Raw genomic sequence first — 17231 nt, 5'->3', positions numbered from 1 at the left:
GGCTGAGGGAGGAGAATGGCTTGAACCCAGGAGGTGGAGGTTGAAGTGAGCCAAGATCGTGGCATCACACTCCAGCCTGGGTGACAAAAGTGAAACTGAATCTCAAAAAAAAAAACTGAAAACTTGTTATAGGCTTTGTCACATTCTTCACACTTGCAGGGTTTCTATCCAGTATGAATTATGTGTAATAAGGTTTGAGAACTTTCTTTAAAAGCTTTGTCACATTCTTGGTTTCTGTTCAATATGAATTCTCTTATGTTTATTAAGGTCTGAGGACCAATTAAAAGTTTTGCCACATTCTTTACATTTGTAAGATTTCTCTCCAGTATGAATAGTCTTATGTTCAGTTAGAGTTGAGGATATGGTAAAGGCTTTGCCGTGTTCTTCACATTTGTAAGGTTTCTCTCCAGTATGAGTTCTCCTATGTTTATACAGGCTTGAGGACCACGTAAAGGTTTTGCCACATTCATCACATTTGTAGGGTTTCTCTCCAGTATGAATTATCTTACGTATATTAAGGTGTGAGGAACTGTTGAAGGCTTTGCCACATTCTTTACATTTGTAGGGTTTCTCTCCTGAATGAATCATCTCGTGTTTAGTAAGGGTTGAGGATGAAATAAAGGCTTTGCTACATTTATCACACTTGTATGGTTTCTCTCCAGTATGAAGTTTCTTATGTGAACAAAGGGTTGCGGGATGGTTAAAAGCTTTGCCACATTCTCTACATCTGTAGGGTTTCTCTCCAGTATGAATTATCTTATGTATAGCAAGCTGTGAGGATAGGTTAAAAGCTTTGTCACATTCTTCACATTTACAGGGTTGCTCTCCAGTATGAATTACCTTATGTGTAGTAAGGGCATAGGGGTACTTAAAGGTATTGCCACATTCTTCACATCTGTAGGGTTTCTCTCTAGTATGAATTACCTTATGTCTAGTAAGGCATGAAGACCACTTGGAAGCTTTGCCAGATTCTTCACATTTGTGGGGTTTCCCTCCAGTATGAATTTTCTTATGTGTAGTAAGGGTTGGGGACTGGTTAAAACCTTTGCCACATTCTATATATTTCAAAGGTTTTTTTCCAGTATGTCTTCTTTACATCTGTTTGAATTTGAAAATTTATGAAAGACTTTCCCATATTTATCATATTGAAATATTTTTCTCTGGGTAGTTGTCAAACACTGGTTAAGTCTATTGTAACCTCCTCTGTGCACCTTACACTCATCCACACTTTCACAGACTTTTTTAACTGTAAATTGTCATGTCCACATTTTTCATATCTTCTCAGTATCACTTTTTGGAAGGAACCTTTTATGCTCTGCTCTGGCCAAAGGTCTTGGGCAAAATGATAACACATAAGTGGAAGAAACAACAAAAACATATAACTTCAATTGCTAGACTCAGATAAATATGTTACAAATCTAACCTATAAAATTATACAAACTACCTAACCAAGATGACATAGCAAAATGCCACAAGCTGTAATTTGTTCCTGGACACAGAAATGTAACAAAAATATACTGACCAAAATACATTTGTAAAACATTTATAAATAAGTGTGTGAAGGGCCCCAGGTGAGCACAATGTAAAGAGTCAAATAGAAGAAAAAGAAAAGTCTGTTACTTACACCCAACACAGCTATTCCTGCTCTCTAGTATAACATTGTACCTTTAAAAGTAAATTGCTGGCTGGGCGCAGTGGCTCACATCTGTAATCCCAGCACTTTGGGAGGTTGATGTGGGTGGATCACTTGAGGTCAGGATTTCAAGACCAGCCTGGCCAAGATGGTGAAACCCAATCCCTACTAAAAATACAAAACATTAGCCAGGTGTGGTCACGAGCACCTGTAATCCCAGCTACTCAGGAGGCTGAGGCATGAGAATTGTTTCAACCTGGGAAGCAGAGGTTACAGTAAGCCAAGATTGCACCACTCCACTCCAGCCTGGATGACAGAGCAAGACTCCATCTCAAAAAAAAAAAAAAAAAAAGTAAATTGCTGACCAGGCATGATGGCTCATGCCTGTAATCCCACCACTTTAGGAGGGCAAGGTGGAAAGATCACCTGGGGTCAGGAGTTTGAGACCAGCCTGATCAACATGGTGAAACCCCATCTCTACTAAAAATACAAAAAAATGGCTGGACACGGTGGCTCACACCTGTAATCCCAGCACTTTGGGAGGCCGAGGTGGGCGGATCACCTGAGGTCAGGAGTTCGAGACCAGCCTCAACATGGAGAAACCCCATCTCTACTAAAAATACAAAATTAGCCAGGCATGGTGGTGCATGCCTGTAATCCCAGCTACTCGGGAGGCTGAGGCAGGACAATTGCTTGAACCTGGGAGGCAGAGGTTGTGGTGAGCCAAGATCATGCCATTGCACTCCAGCCTGGGCAACAAGAGCAAAACTCCATCTCAAAATAAAATAAAATAAAAATACAAAAAATTAGCCAGGCATGGTAACAGGTACCTGTAATCCTAGCTACTTGGGAGGCTGAGGCAGGAGAATTGCTTGAACTGTGGAGGCAGAGATTGTAGTGAGCCAAGATTATGCCACTGCACTCGAGACTAGGTAACAGAATGAGACTCTGTTTCACACACACACACACAAATGTAAATTGCCAACTCCTGGTTTCCTTTTTAAAAAACAAGAAAAATATTGGCACAAACATCTTTATTTCTGGCTTCTAGGGGCTTTTTTAGACACTGGTTAATGTCTCCCATGACATAAAATGCTGAAAGAAATGGTGACATATATTGGAATGACAGTTTGAGTTTGCTGAGTCTAAAGGTAAATGTTAGAGAAGCAGAGAAACTGCAGTAACCCAAACAGGAATGGCTATAGCAAATGATTACTGATTATTAAGAAGAAATATGAACAAGCTGATTTAACCAAACAATAGACACAAAATTTTACACAAGACACATGCTAAAAACATGTTTGAGACATTCCCAGAATCTCTAGTCAAGACAGTTGATTTCAGACTACGCCAGGACAAAGCTATATTATAAAGATTGTAACAGGTAGCTTTTAGTTAATGTCTAAATCTCAATCAAAGATTATAATGTATACCAAATATTAGAACATGGCCCCATAAAAAATTTATAAAATTTTCAAAAGCAACCATAAAAAGTGTACAAAGTAATATAAAAAAATTCCAAATAAATTGAACAGGCCAGGCTTGGTGGCTCATTCCTGTAATCCCAACATACTGAGAGATCAAGGTGGGAAAGTAGCATGAGGTCAGCAGTTTGAGGCCACCCTGGCCAACGTGGTGAAGTCCTGTATTTACTAAAATTACAAAAATTAGCTGGGTGTGGTGGCATTTGCCTGTAATCCCAGCTACTTGGGAGGCTGAAACCGGAGAACTGCTTGAACCCAGGAAGGGAAGTTTGCAGTGAGTGGAGATTGTACCACTGCACTGCAGCATGGGCAACAGAAGAAGACTGTCTCAAAAATAAAATAAAAAAGGCTGGGTGCAGTGGCTCATGCCTGTAATCCCAGCACTTCAGGAGGCCAAGGTGGGTGGATCACAAGGTCAGATCCACCATCCAGGATGGTGATCGAGACCATCCTGGCCAACATGGTGAAACCCCGTCTCTACTAAAAATACAAAAATTAGCTAGGCTTGACGGTGCATGCCTGTAATCCCAACTACTTGGGAGGCTGAGGCAGGAGAATCACTTGAACCCGGGAGATGGAAGTTGCAGTGAGCCAAGATCGTGCCACTGCACTACAGCCTGGGGACAGAGCAAGATACTCCATCTCAAAAAAAAATAAATAAAATAAAATAAAATAAAAAGGGCCGGGCGCAGTGGCTCATCCCTGTAATCCCAGCATTTTAGGAGGCTGAGCTGGGTGGATCATTTGAGGTCCGGAGTTCAAGATCAGCGTGGTCAACATTGTGAAACCCCGTCTCTACTAAAAATACAAAAAATTAGCCGGGTGTGGTGGCGGGCACCTGTAATCCCAGCTACTCAGGAGGCTGAGGCAGGAGAATCGCTTGAACCCGGAAGGCAGAGGTTGCAGTGAGATTGTACCACCGCACTCCAGCCTCGGCAACAGAAAAGGACGCTGTATCAGAAAAAAATAGAAACACAGAAAACTACCAAAGATCAGAAAAATGAGGATAAAAAAAGAAATATTAAAATACCAAAAAACAAAAATTGTGGTTATAAAAAATACAAAAAATTACTGAAAAATTTCTTAAAAGAAAATATGATGTAAACATGAAACAGCTAAACAAACAGACTTAGATACACACAAAGATTTTTATAACAAACACACATATGCAAAACTTCAAAAATCACATATAAGAAGAGAATTTTGTGTGCTGCAAGATAAAAATAATGTTTCATTTATAAGCATAGTCTCAAGAGATAACCAGTGAATTTATTTAAAAAATTTTTGCAGGTCAGAAGGAAACTGTGTGATATTGTTAAAGTTATAATTTAAAAAAAAGCTGTCAAGTGGGAATAATGCCATCAGCAAAATTGTACCAAATACAAAGAAGCCCTTCCAAAATAACCATATCCTGAGAAAGTACATTGGCACTGCATACGCCCTGCTTATCAAAGATGCTGAAAGGAGTTCCTTCCACTGAAAATAACGCAATACAAGAAAAGAACACATCATCAGATGAAAACACATAAATTTCTGGAAAAGATATGCACATACACAAAATTGGAATTTCTTACTTAACATTCTCATAATGGTACAGAAAACATATTATTCTCTAAAATTTAAAAGATAAAAGTATAGAAATTATCATAAACATCTTTTAATGCATATACAACATAAAAATGTAATTAGCAAAATCAGTAACAAAGTTGAAGGCGATGTAATGATGAAGAATTTTTGTATGCAACTGAAGTTAGTTTTTTACCACATTAAAATATATTGTTGGAACTTTTAGAGGTTTCATGTAATCTCCCATGGTACCACTAAGAAAATATCTGTATAGATACACAAAAGAAAACAAGAAAGAAACTAAAAGCATATCAATGCAAAAATCACAAAACAGAAAGAGAAAATGAAAAACAAAGGTACAAGAATCAAATAAAACAATTAATAAAATAGCAGTAACTTGTTCTCTTTCAGAAAACTATTTAAATATATATAATTATCTTTCCAGTCAAGAGACATACTTTCAATAAAAAGGTTTTTTAAAAAATTTTTTTTTTTTTTTTTTTTTTTTTTTTTTTTTGAGACGGAGTCTCGCTCTGTCGCCCAGGCTGGAGTGCAGTGGCGCAATCTCGGCTCACTGCAAGCTCCGCCTCCCGGGTTCACGCCATTCTCCTGCCTCAGCCTCTCCGAGTAGCTGGGACTACAGGCGCTCGCCACCACGCCCGGCTAATTTTTTGTATTTTTAGTAGAGACGGGGTTTCACTGTGGTCTCGATCTCCTGACCTCGTGATCCGCCCGCCTCGGCCTCCCAAAGTGCTGGGATTACAAGCGTGAGCCACCGCGCCCGGCCGGTTTTTTAAAAAATTTTTAAATCAAGATTCAACTTGCCTTTCTGCAATAGGTGAGATGACAAAGAAAAGACTGAAAGTGGCAAGATGAAGTAGAAATTTCATTTAAATATTAACAAAATGAGAGCAGAAGAGGTCAAAATAGTATTACACAAGCTACATCTTAAGTCAAAAACTGTCATATTTTATAAAATATACTTTAAGTCAAAATTTCAAAAAGACAAAGAACATTAAATGATATATAGATTAATTCACTGGGAACCTATGACAAATTTGTTTATACAACGTGTGTATTGTGTGTGTGTGTGTGTGTGTTTCAAATTAGGGTTTCAAATGTATAAAGCAAATACTAACAAAACTGAATAAACCAGATAGAGCAATATAATTATAGTAAGATATTTCCATATCCCACTTTCTGTAATAATAATAAAACAAGACAGAATATTAGTAAGGGAACAGAGGACTAGAAGACAGCAAAAAACAATAATTTCTAATGAAGGCATAGAGAACACTCCTCAACAACATCAGGATACACAGCCTTCTCAACAGCTCATACAATATTCCTCTTTATAGACCACCTGTTAGGTCAAAAACAAAGTCTTAACATATTTTATAAAACTGAAATTTTATGTTACTTTTTATGACAAAAATGGAATTAGAGAATAAAACAATAATATAAATAATTGATAAATTTACAAATATATAGAAATTATACAACACACTCTTGAGCATGCACTTGTTGAAATGACTAGGCTGGGTGTAGTTGCTCATGGCTGTAATCCTAGAACTTTGGGAGGCCGAGGCGGGTAAATTTAACTCCATCTCAGAAACAATCAATAGAAAAAGAAATTATTAATATTGTGAAGATGTCTATACTGTTCAATTTAATCTACAGATTTAATGCAATGTTTTTCAAATTTCTCATTGCATTTTTGAATAAAAACAGCAAATCCAAAAGAGACAATAAAGTACCCAAAAATCTTGAAAAAAAAGGAACAATGTTGGAGGCATCACAATTTCTGATTTCAAAACACATCAAAAAGCTACAGAATTAAAACAATTTGGTATGAGTATGAAGGTGAAAAAGTAGACTAATAAAACAGAATGCAGCACATATATTAACTTACACATAATTACTGTAGCATTGTTAGTGAAAGCCAATAGGTAAAAACAAAGCAAATTTCTGTCACCAAATCATTCAGTAGATATAAAAATAGTGGAATCTCATTCAGTTTTGAAAAATTAGAAGATACTCTAACAACAATTAAGATAAATATTAATGACATTATGCAAAATAAAATGAGCCAGACACAGAAAGACAGAGATTATATGAGATAAAGTAGTTATACTCTTAAAAAGAGAACACAGAGGCCGCGTGCAGTGGCTCACGCCTGTAATTCCAGCAATTTAGGGGGTCGAGGTGGACTGATCACCTGAGGTCAGGAGTTTGAAGCCAGCCTGGCCAACATGTCAAAACCCCTTCTCAACTAAAAATACAAAATTAGCTGGGTGTGGTGGCACATGCCTGTAATCCCAGCTACCCGGGAGGCAGAGGTTGCAGTAAACCGAGATCACTCCATTGCACTCCAGCCTGGGCAACAAGAGCAAAATTCTGTCTTAAAAAAAAAAAAAAAAAAACAGAGTGGTGTTTGAAGAGTGCCACAAAATGGGAAGAATTGGTAGCTGTTTAATGTGTATTGAGATTTAGCTTTGCAAGATAAAAACATTCTAGTGATATGTTGTATAACAATGTCAATATAATTAATATGACCAAACTGAATATTTAGAAATATATAGTTCTCACTCTGTCTCCCAGGCAAGAGTGCAGTGGCACAATCTCAGCTCACTGCAACCTCCACCTCGCAGGTTCAAGCAATTCCCCTGCCTCAGCTTCCTGCACAGCTGGGATTACAGGTGCACACCACCACTCCTGGCTGATTTTTTGTATTTTAGTAGAGATGAGTTTTCACCATGTTGGCCAATATGGTCTCGATCTCCTGACCTTGTGATCCGCCCACCTTGGCCTCTCAAAGTGCTGGGATTACAGGCATGAGCCACCATGCCGGCCAGTGTACTTTATGCCAGAAATGCAAGTGAGATTTAGCATTTGGAAATCCACCAACAAATTAGTCAAATAATTGAAACCAATAAGAATGTCATGTTTTCATGTTCATAGATATAAAAAAAGACATTACTAGAATTCTACAGTCTACATCTAAAGATGCAGACTGGCAAATTGGATAAAGAGTCAAGACCCATCAGTGTGCTGTATTCAGGAAACCCATCTCACATGCAGAGACACACATAGGCTCAAAATAAAGGGATAGAGGAAGATCTACCAAGCAAATGGAAAACAAAAAAAGGTAGGGGTTGCAATCCTAGTCTCTGATAAAACAGACTTTAAACCAACAAAGATCAAAAGAGACAAAGAAGGCCATTACATAATGGTAAAGGGATCAATTCAACAAGAAGAGCTAACTATCCTAAATATATATGCATCTAATAAAGGAGCACCCAGATTCATAAAGCAAGTCCTGAATGACCTACAAAGAGACTTAGACTCCCACACAATAATAATGGGAGACTTTAACACCCCACTGTCAACATTAGACAGATCAACGAGACAGAAAGTTAACAAGGATACCCAGGAATTGGACTCAGCTCTGCACCAAGCAGACCTAATAGACATCTACAGAACTCTCCACCCCACATCAACAGAATATACATTCTTTTCAGCACCACACCACACCTACTCCAAAATTGACCACATAGTTGGAAGTAAAGCTCTCCTCAGCAAATGTAAAAGAACAGAAATTATAACAAACTGTCTCTCAGACCACAGTGCAATCAAACTAGAACTCAGTATTAAGAAACTCACTCAAAACCGCTCAACTACATGGAAACTGAACAACCTGCTACTGAATGACTACTGGGTAAATAACGAAATGAAGGCAGAAATAAAGATGTTCTTTGAAACCAACGAGAACAAAGACACAACATACCAGAATCTCTGGGACACATTCAAAGCAGTGTGTAGAGGGAAATTTATAGCACTAAATGCCCACAAGAGAAAGCAGGAAAGATCTAAAATTGACATCCTAACATCACAATTAAAAGAATTAGAAAAGCAAGAGCAAACACATTCAAAAGCTAGCAGAAGGCAAGAAATAACCAAGATCAGAGCAGAACTGAAGGAGATAGGGACACAAAAAACCCTTCAAAAAATCAATGAATCCAGGAGCTGGTTTTTTGAAAAGATCAACAAAATTGATAGACCAATAGCAAGACTAATAAAGAAGAAAGAGAAGAATCAAATAGATGCAATAAAAAATGATAAAGGGGATATCACCACCGATCCCACAGAAATACAAACTACCATCACAGAATACTACAAACACCTCTACTCAAATAAACTAGAAAATCTAGAAGAAATGGATAAATTCCTGGACATACACCCTCCCAAGAAGTTGAATCTCTGAATAGACCAATAACAGGCTCTGAAATTGAGGCAATAATCAATAGCTTACCAACCAAAAAAAGTCCAGGACCAGATGGATTCACAGCCGAATTCTACCAGAGGTACAAGGAGGAGCTGACACCAATCCTTCTGAAACTATTCCAATCAATAGAAAAAGAGGGAATCCTCCCTAACTCATTTTATGAGGCCAGCATCATCCTGATACATCCACCATTCTTAATGAATCTACAGTCACTATTTAGATTATTGGCTGACTTGATCCACCTGTGCAGAACTAATTGCCTTATTGGAATCAACTAATTGGTTAATCAGATACTTCTGAACTGAGCTAATTTACTGATAGGAATCACAGGGTTTCAACTAACTGGCTGATTGGATTCTCTAGAACTTAGCTAATTTCGTAATTAAAATCACATGAGCTGAGGGTTATGATTAGAATCACCAAGGCTGAGTTAATTGGCCAATTAGATTCACCTGGGCTGATCTCATTGACTGGAATTGTTAAGGCTGAAGTAATTGGCGGTTTGAAATCACCTGGGCTGAGCTAATTTACTGATTGGGATCACCTGGGTTGAGTCGATTGGCTAAACATAATCACCTGGGTTGAGCAAATTTACTGATTGGGATTGCCTGGGCTGAGCTGATTGGCTAAATGGAATCACTTGGGCTGAGCTAATTGGCTAATGGGAATCACCTTGGCTCAGCTAATTGGCTGATTGAAAACACCCGGCTTGAGCTCATTGGCTGATTAAATTTGCCTGATGAAATTGTATTCATCTGTCTTGAGGAGCATGAGTAGGGACATAACCTCTGACTTTTAATTTGTGAGTTTTTTACAAAACATACTCACAAATGGACATTACATACACATATTTATATGATGTTGTGTCTGTGTGTGTGTGTGTGTGTATTTTTTTTTTTTGAGACAGAGTCTCTTTCTGTCACTCAGGCCAGAGTGCAGTGGTGTGATCATGGCTCACTGCAACCTCCACCTTCCAGGCTCAAGTAATTCTGGTGCCTCAGCTTCCCTAGTAGCTGAGACTGCAGGTGGACACCACCATGCCCAACTAATTTTTGTATTTTCAGTAGAGATGGGGTTTCACTATGTTGGCTTGGCTAGTCTTGAACTCCTGGCCGCAGGTGATGAACCTTCCTCAGTCTCCCAAAGTAATGGAATTACAGGCATGAGCCACCACACCTGGCTGTATATGTTTATCTATCTATATATCTTATATCTGTATCTAAATCTACAGAAAAAAGCATCTGAAAACACCCTGAAATTTGCTTTTAGTATAGTAGTCTATCTTCAAGTCAGATACCTTGCGTTTAATTTTCTTACCCAAAATATCACTACTTGAGCAAACAAAACAATAAGATAAGATTCTGTTTCTGCTGGGCATGGTGGCTCATGCCTGTAATCACAGCATTTTGGGAGGCCGAGGCGAGCAGATCACCTGAGGTCAGGAGTTCAAGACCAGCCTGACCAACATGGAGATGCCTCATCTCTACTAAAAATACAAAATTAGCTGGGTGTGGTGGCATGCGCTGGTAATCCCAGCTACTCAGGAAGCTGAGGCACGAGAATCACTTGAACCCGGGAGGCAGAGGTTGCAGTGAGCCAAGATCACACCATTGAACTCCAGCCTGGGTGACAAGAGTAAAACTGAAAAAAAAAAAAAAAAAAAGGGCGGGGTCGGGCGCAGTGGCTCACACCTGTAATCCTAGCACTTTGGGAGGCCGAGGTGGGCAGACCACAAGGTCAGGAGATCGAGGCCATCCTGGCTAACACGTGAAACCCCGTCTCTACTAAAAATACAAAAAATTAGCCCGGCGTGGTGGCAGGTGCCTATAGTCCCAGCTACTTGGGAGGCTGAGGCAGGAGAATGCAGTGAACCCGGGAGGCTGAGATTGCAGTGAGCCCAGATCGCACCACTGCACTCCAGCCTGGGATAGAGCGAGACTCCGTCTCAAAAAAAAAAAAAAATTCAGGCCGGGCGCAGTGGCTCACGCCTGTAATCCCAGCACTTTGGGAGGCCGAGGCAGGCGGATCACTAGGTCAAGTCAGGAGTTCAAGACCAGCCTGGCCAACACAGTGAAACCCTGTCTCTACTAAAAATACAAAAATTAGCTGGGCCTGGTTGGGGGGGGTGCCTGTAATCCCAGCTACTCAGGAGGCTGAGGAAAGAGAATCGCTTGAACCCAGGAGGCAGGGGTTGCAGTGAGCCGAGATCATGCTATTGCACTCCAGCCTGGGCGACAGAGTGAGACTCCATCTCAAAAAAAAAAAAAAAAAAAAAAAAAAAAGATTCTATTTCTATGTCACGTGTTTGAATATAAGAGCCCTAAAATTGAAGGAAACTTTAAAAGGAATTATTTCTCATTTGCAAATTTGTGTTAAGGGCTTCAAGCTGACACTAGTTTATCCATGTTTTCACGTTCACCAAAATAAAAAAGGCCATTTTTGACTTGGCAATAAATGACTCTCATGGCCTTAGTGCATTTTTGCTAACAGATGTGAGCAACAAAAAGCAATTCTTTCTTTGAAAACATTAAATGCAACAAGATGCAGATCAGAGCATACCTCCACTTGTGTGCTCTTATGGATAAAATCCAAAGGGCAAATAAGATTTTGCATTTATTGAAGTTTTTCTTTACAATGCTATAAGTACAAATACCTATTTATCATTTGACCTCCTATATCTTTATTCTGTATTCATATGGAAAAAATGATAGCTAGATCTGTATATAGATATACAAGGGTAGATAAACACACACATATAGAATTACATGAGTTTTCCTATGTAGATATTTATGTATACAATAGATATTAATCAACAAACATTTTAAATTCCCCAGCCTACACTGAGGATGCAGATATAAACTTACTCTCACCTATACAGATCCATACCATCTCAGACTGGAACACAGCCATACAATGTTATGTTTAAACATCAACAAAGCTTCACATTTAGGGGCATGGCCTGGGAAGTATGTTTTTGGTAAGCCGTGTTAGACTCTAGTTCCAGCTTAGCATTTCAGGGCCCTGCTTCCTTTCTCACTGCATGCCTGTGTGATTCACATTTGCCATTTGGGTCCTGCCTGGATGCCTTCACTTTCCCAGTTTAGCTAATTGACTTATATCCATCTAAGCTGATCTAAGTGGCTCATTAAACTCATCTGGGCTGCAGAAGTTGGGAAGGAAAACGACCTCTGACCTACCTATTCTCAGGCTTCTCTACAGGACATATGCAATAATGGAAACTACATTGACATACCTATGTTACCCATTTTCTGTATATATGTTTAGCTAGCCACCTGTCTTATATCTATATGTATAAAAAAGACCACCGAAGAAGAGTAGGTCAGAGGTGATTTTTATTTTGTTTTCCATTCAGTCCAGGTAAATCCAATCAGCCATTAGTTCAGTGAAGATTTATGAAATCCAAGTCATACACCAAATCACATTTTGCTAAATGTGAAAATGTCCTCATTACTGGGCATCAAGGTATTTTTAATTCAGAGTCTAATCAAAACAGCCCATGGGGTTCTGTTCATCTAGCTAGGAACATTCGGACACGCCAGTGGGCCTAATTTTTTTTTGCAAGGAGCTCTGGCCTGACCAATAAGAACGACCTTTGGTGCTTCAGTGAAATGTCACTATCACCTATTTGAAATGCAACCAGATAACATGTGCCATTATATTTGCTTTTAGTATCACAGTCTATCTTCTAATAAGAAACCTAGTCTTTCTTTCCATTACCGTAAAGACCCTATTGCAGCCACAAAGGCAAAAAGGGAAAAGTGTACTTTTATATCGCACACTCATGGAAATAAACAAGAGTCCCTGTCTTGATGAAAGTCTTAACGAGAAATAATAAACATTCTGAAATTTTGGTGAGAAACTTTGGACTGAGGCTATTTCAACTTTGGCCCCATGTGTAACAGAAAGAGAAGGGTCAACATTGACATGGCAATTAATGACTTCCATCACCTTAGTGCAATTTTTTTTTTCTTTAAATGGAGTTGTGCTCTTGTTGCCCAGGCTGGAGTGCAATGACACGATCTCAGCTCACTGCAACCTCCGCCTCCCAGGTCCAAGTGATTCTCCTGCCTCAGCCTCCGGAGTAGCTGGGATTACAGGCATACACCCCCATGCCTGGCGAATTCTGTATTTTTGGTAGAGATGGGATTTCTCCATCTTGGTCAGGCTGGCCTCGGCCTCCCAAAGTGCTGGGATTACAGGCCTGAGCTACCACGCCCAGGCCTTTAGTGCATTTTTATCTCCCAGAAGCAAGAAACAAAAAAACAATGCTTCTTTCATATATGTTAAATGCAGCAGGATGCGTGGGCATATTTTTGTGTCATATTTGTGATATTGTTTATACAACAGATAAACTTATACATGTATGGAAGTTACTTTTTTTGTTTCTTTTTTTTTTTTTGAGATAGAGTTTCACTCTTGTTGCCCAGCCTGCAGTGCAATGGCACTATCTTGGCTCACTGCAACCTCCACCTCCCGGGTTCATTCCATTCTCCTTCCTCAGCCTCCCGAGTAGGTGGGAGTACAGGCATGTGCTACCATGTGCGGCTAATTTTGTATTTTTAGTAGAGATGGGTTTGCACCATGTTGGTCAGACTGGTCTAGAACTCCCGACCTCAGGTGATCCACCCGCTCAGCCTCTCAAAGTGCTAGGATTACAGGCATGAGCCACCACCCCAGCCTCATTTTTGTTTTTTGAGGTGGAATCTTGTTCTATTGCCCAGGCTGGAGTGCAGTGTCACGATCTCAGCTCACTGCAACCTCTGCCTCCCTGCAACCTCTGCCTCCCGGGGCAAGCGATTCTCTCGCCTCAGCCTCCCAAGTGGCTGGGATTACAAGTGCCCAACACCCTGCCTGGCTAATTTTTGTATTTTTAGTAGAGATGGGGTTTTACCACGATGGCCAGGCTGGTCTCTAACCCCTGACCTCAGGTGATCCACCCGCCTTTGCCTCCCAAAGTGCTGGGATTACAGGCGTGAGCTACCACACCTGGATGGAAGTTACTTTTTATGTTACTATTCATAGCAATGCATATCAATACAAAGACTGACACATCTAGATGTAAATATACATAGGAAGACAAACACATAGAGAATTACATAAATATTTAGATAGAAATATTTATGTTTACAAAACACGTTCCCCACAAGACATTTTTAATCTCCTAACATGCACTAAAGATGCTAACGTGGAATGACTTCTTTATTTTTTTCCTAAATACAATGTCAGAATGAAACATAGCCCTACAATGTTGTTTATGTAAATACCAACAAAGCTTTATCTTCAAGGGCAAGGCTGAAGAAATAAGCTGAGAATAAAGCCATGTAACACGTCTGTCCAGGTTAGTGTTTCAGCGCCCTGCATGTCTCCTCAGTGTGTGCATGTTCTGTTCACATCCACCATTTGGGGCCTGCCTTAATAAAGCCACAGTCTCTATTTAGATAATTCAATGATTGGATCTACTTGGTCTAACTGGCTGGTTGGAATCACCTGGGCTATGCAAATTGGCTGATTGGAATCACCTGGGTTCTGCGAATTTGCTTATTTAATTTACCTCAGCTTCAGGGGTAGAATATGGAGATATCATCTGACCTATTTTATTTCTGAGGCTTTTTTTTTGTGGGACCTATGCACAAATAAACATTACATAGACATACCCATGTGACTCAGTTTGTGTGTATATGTTTATCTAGCCACATATTTTGTATCTATCTATCTATATATATATGTACAGAAAGAAGCCTATAAAATAAACTTGTTCAGAGGAGATTTCCTTTTTCTTTACCTACAGGCTAGGTAAATTCAATCAGCTACTTAGCTCAGTGAATACGTATTCAAACCAAGCCACACACATTTTTTTCCATAAATGTGAAAATGTTCTTAATAACTTGGCACCTGAGTGTTTTTAATTCTGGTCTCATTAAACCAGCCCAGTGAGGTTTGTTCATCTATCTGGGAACTGCCAGAAATGCTTGACACCAGTGGGCTGAGGCTTCCTCGCAAAGATTTGACCTGGCAAATAAGAGCCACGTATGGCACTTCAGCAAATGTTCAGTATCACCCCTTTGAAATGTGGCCAAGTACCATGTACCATTATATTTGCTTCCATCATCTCCATCTGTCTTCTAAAAAGAGACCTAGACTTCTTTTTCATTACCATAAACACCCAACTTCTGCCACAAAGACATAAAGAAAAGAGTGTGATTTTGCATCACACACCCTTGGAAAAAAAACAGAGCTCTTGTCTTGATGGAAGTTCTAAAGAGTGGGTGAGAGACTAAATGACTACCAGGAGCTAGATAACTGCTGTTTTGCTGGGCATGGTAGCTCATGCCTGTAATCCCAGCACTTTGGGAGGCTGAGGCAGGCGGATCTCTTGAGCTCAAGAGTTTGAGACCAGCCTGGCCAACATGGTGAAACCCCATCTCTACTAAAAATACAAAAATTAGCCGGGCATGGTGGCACAGGCCTGTAGTCCCAGCTACTCAGGAGAGTGGAGCAGGAGAATTGCTTGAGCCCGGGAAGTGGAGAGGTTGCAGTGAGCCGAGATCATGCCACTGCACTCCAGCCTAGGCAACAGAGCTAGAACTTGTCTCAAAAAAAAAAAAAAAATTGCTGTTTTACTAACAAATGTTTACTCTCATTTCTATATTGTCTCAAGTTATGTTAATAATGAAATAACCTTTATCCAAGAAATTTCAAAAAAACCTTATTTTAAAATCAGCCATAATAGTACTCAAAAACAGAGAAACGAAGGTTTTTAACATTCATAATTTATATTTTAAAATTAAAATGCTTATAGAAATAAAGAAAGCAAGATACAAATGAAAGGCAGCCTGTTCAACATGGTCAAAGCCTGCCTCTATTAGAAACACAAAAATTAGCCAAGTATGGTGGTGCACACCTGAAATCTCAGCTACTCAAAAGGCTGAGTGAGGCACTAGAATCGCTTGAACCTGGGAGGCGGAGGTTGCAGTGAGCCGAGATGGCACAACTGCACTCCAAGCTTGGGCGACAGAATGAGACTTTGTCTCATACAAAACAAAACAAAACAAAAAAACAACCAAAAAAAGAGAAAGAAGGAAGTGGATTACTCACAATACCTAAGGTATGAAATCAACCGATGTGTCCATCAACAGGTGAATGGAGAAAGAAAACGTGGTATATATACACAATGAACTGCTATTCAGCCCTTAAAAATAAGAAAGTCTTGTTATTTGCAACAACATTCATGAACCTGAAAAATGTTATGCTAAGTAAAATAAGCCAGCACAGAAAAACACACACACAAAAATCCTTTTTTTTTTTTTTTGAGATGGAGTTTAGCTCTTGTTGCTCAGGCGATGGTGCAGTGGCACCATCTCGGCTCAGTGCAACCCCCACCTCCTGGTTTCAAGTGATTCTCCTGCCTCAGCCTCCCCAGTAGTTTGGATTACAGGCACCTGTCACCATGCTCAGCTAATTTTTATATTTTTGTAGAGATGGGGTTTCGACATGTTGGCCAGGCTGTTCTCGAACTCCTGACCTCAACTGATCCACCCACTTCAGCCTCCCAAAGTGGTGGGATTACAGACATGAGCCACCGCCCCCGGCCCACGGAATCCTATTTCCAGGTAAAGTGTAAAAAAAAATTTAAACTCGACGGGCACAGTGGCTCAACCTCCCAAAGTGGTGGGATTACAGGCATGAGCCACCCTGCCTGGCCCACATAATCCTATTTCCATGTAAAGTGTAAAAAAAAAAAAAAAAAATTAAACTCGCCAGGCACAGTGGCTCACGCCTGTAATCCCAGCATGTTGGGAGGCAGAGGTGGGCAAATCACGAGGTCAGGAGTTCGAGACCAGCCTGACCAACATGGTGAGACCCCCATCTCTACTGAAAATACAGAAATTAGCCAGGCCTGGTGGCACACGCCTGTAATCCCAGCTACTCAAGAGGCTGAGGCAGGAGAATCGCTTGAACCCAGGAGGTGGGGTTGGAGATCACACGTCTCTGCCCTCCAGGCTGGGCAACAGAGTGAGATTCAGTCTTTTTGCTGCTTTTGTTATCTACGTAAACAAAGATGTCATCTGCAAATAATAATTAACTACTTTCCAGTTTTATTCATTACGAATATTAACACCTTTTTTTCTGGCTTATTTTTCCTTTATGTACCATTTTATATATTCACACACACACAGAACAATAAAAATATATCCAATTATTCAATTTAGGTTAAATTTTCATTAAAATAAGTGTTAAAGTT

The 17231-nt window shown here is 39.8% G+C and overlaps 1 protein-coding gene across 1 annotated transcript in view; it reads right to left on the bottom strand.

Moving 5' to 3' along the window:
• Nucleotides 1-219: 219 nt before the first annotated feature.
• LOC129460211 (zinc finger protein 737-like) overlaps nt 220-17231 on the bottom strand; it is a gene marked incomplete at its 5' end in the record, with an annotated part of 43996 nt that continues 26984 nt past the window's right edge. Inside the window, one exon of the mRNA XM_063614909.1 lies at nt 220-1055. Coding sequence (XP_063470979.1) covers nt 220-1055 — 836 coding nt within the window. The remainder of the gene's footprint in view (nt 1056-17231) is intronic.

The sequence above is a fragment of the Symphalangus syndactylus genome, chromosome 13 (genome assembly GCF_028878055.3).
Source record: "Symphalangus syndactylus isolate Jambi chromosome 13, NHGRI_mSymSyn1-v2.1_pri, whole genome shotgun sequence".
NCBI lineage: Eukaryota > Metazoa > Chordata > Mammalia > Primates > Hylobatidae > Symphalangus > Symphalangus syndactylus.
Note: the sequence above shows the minus strand (reverse complement) of the source record. Positions and strands in the feature narration are given on the sequence as shown.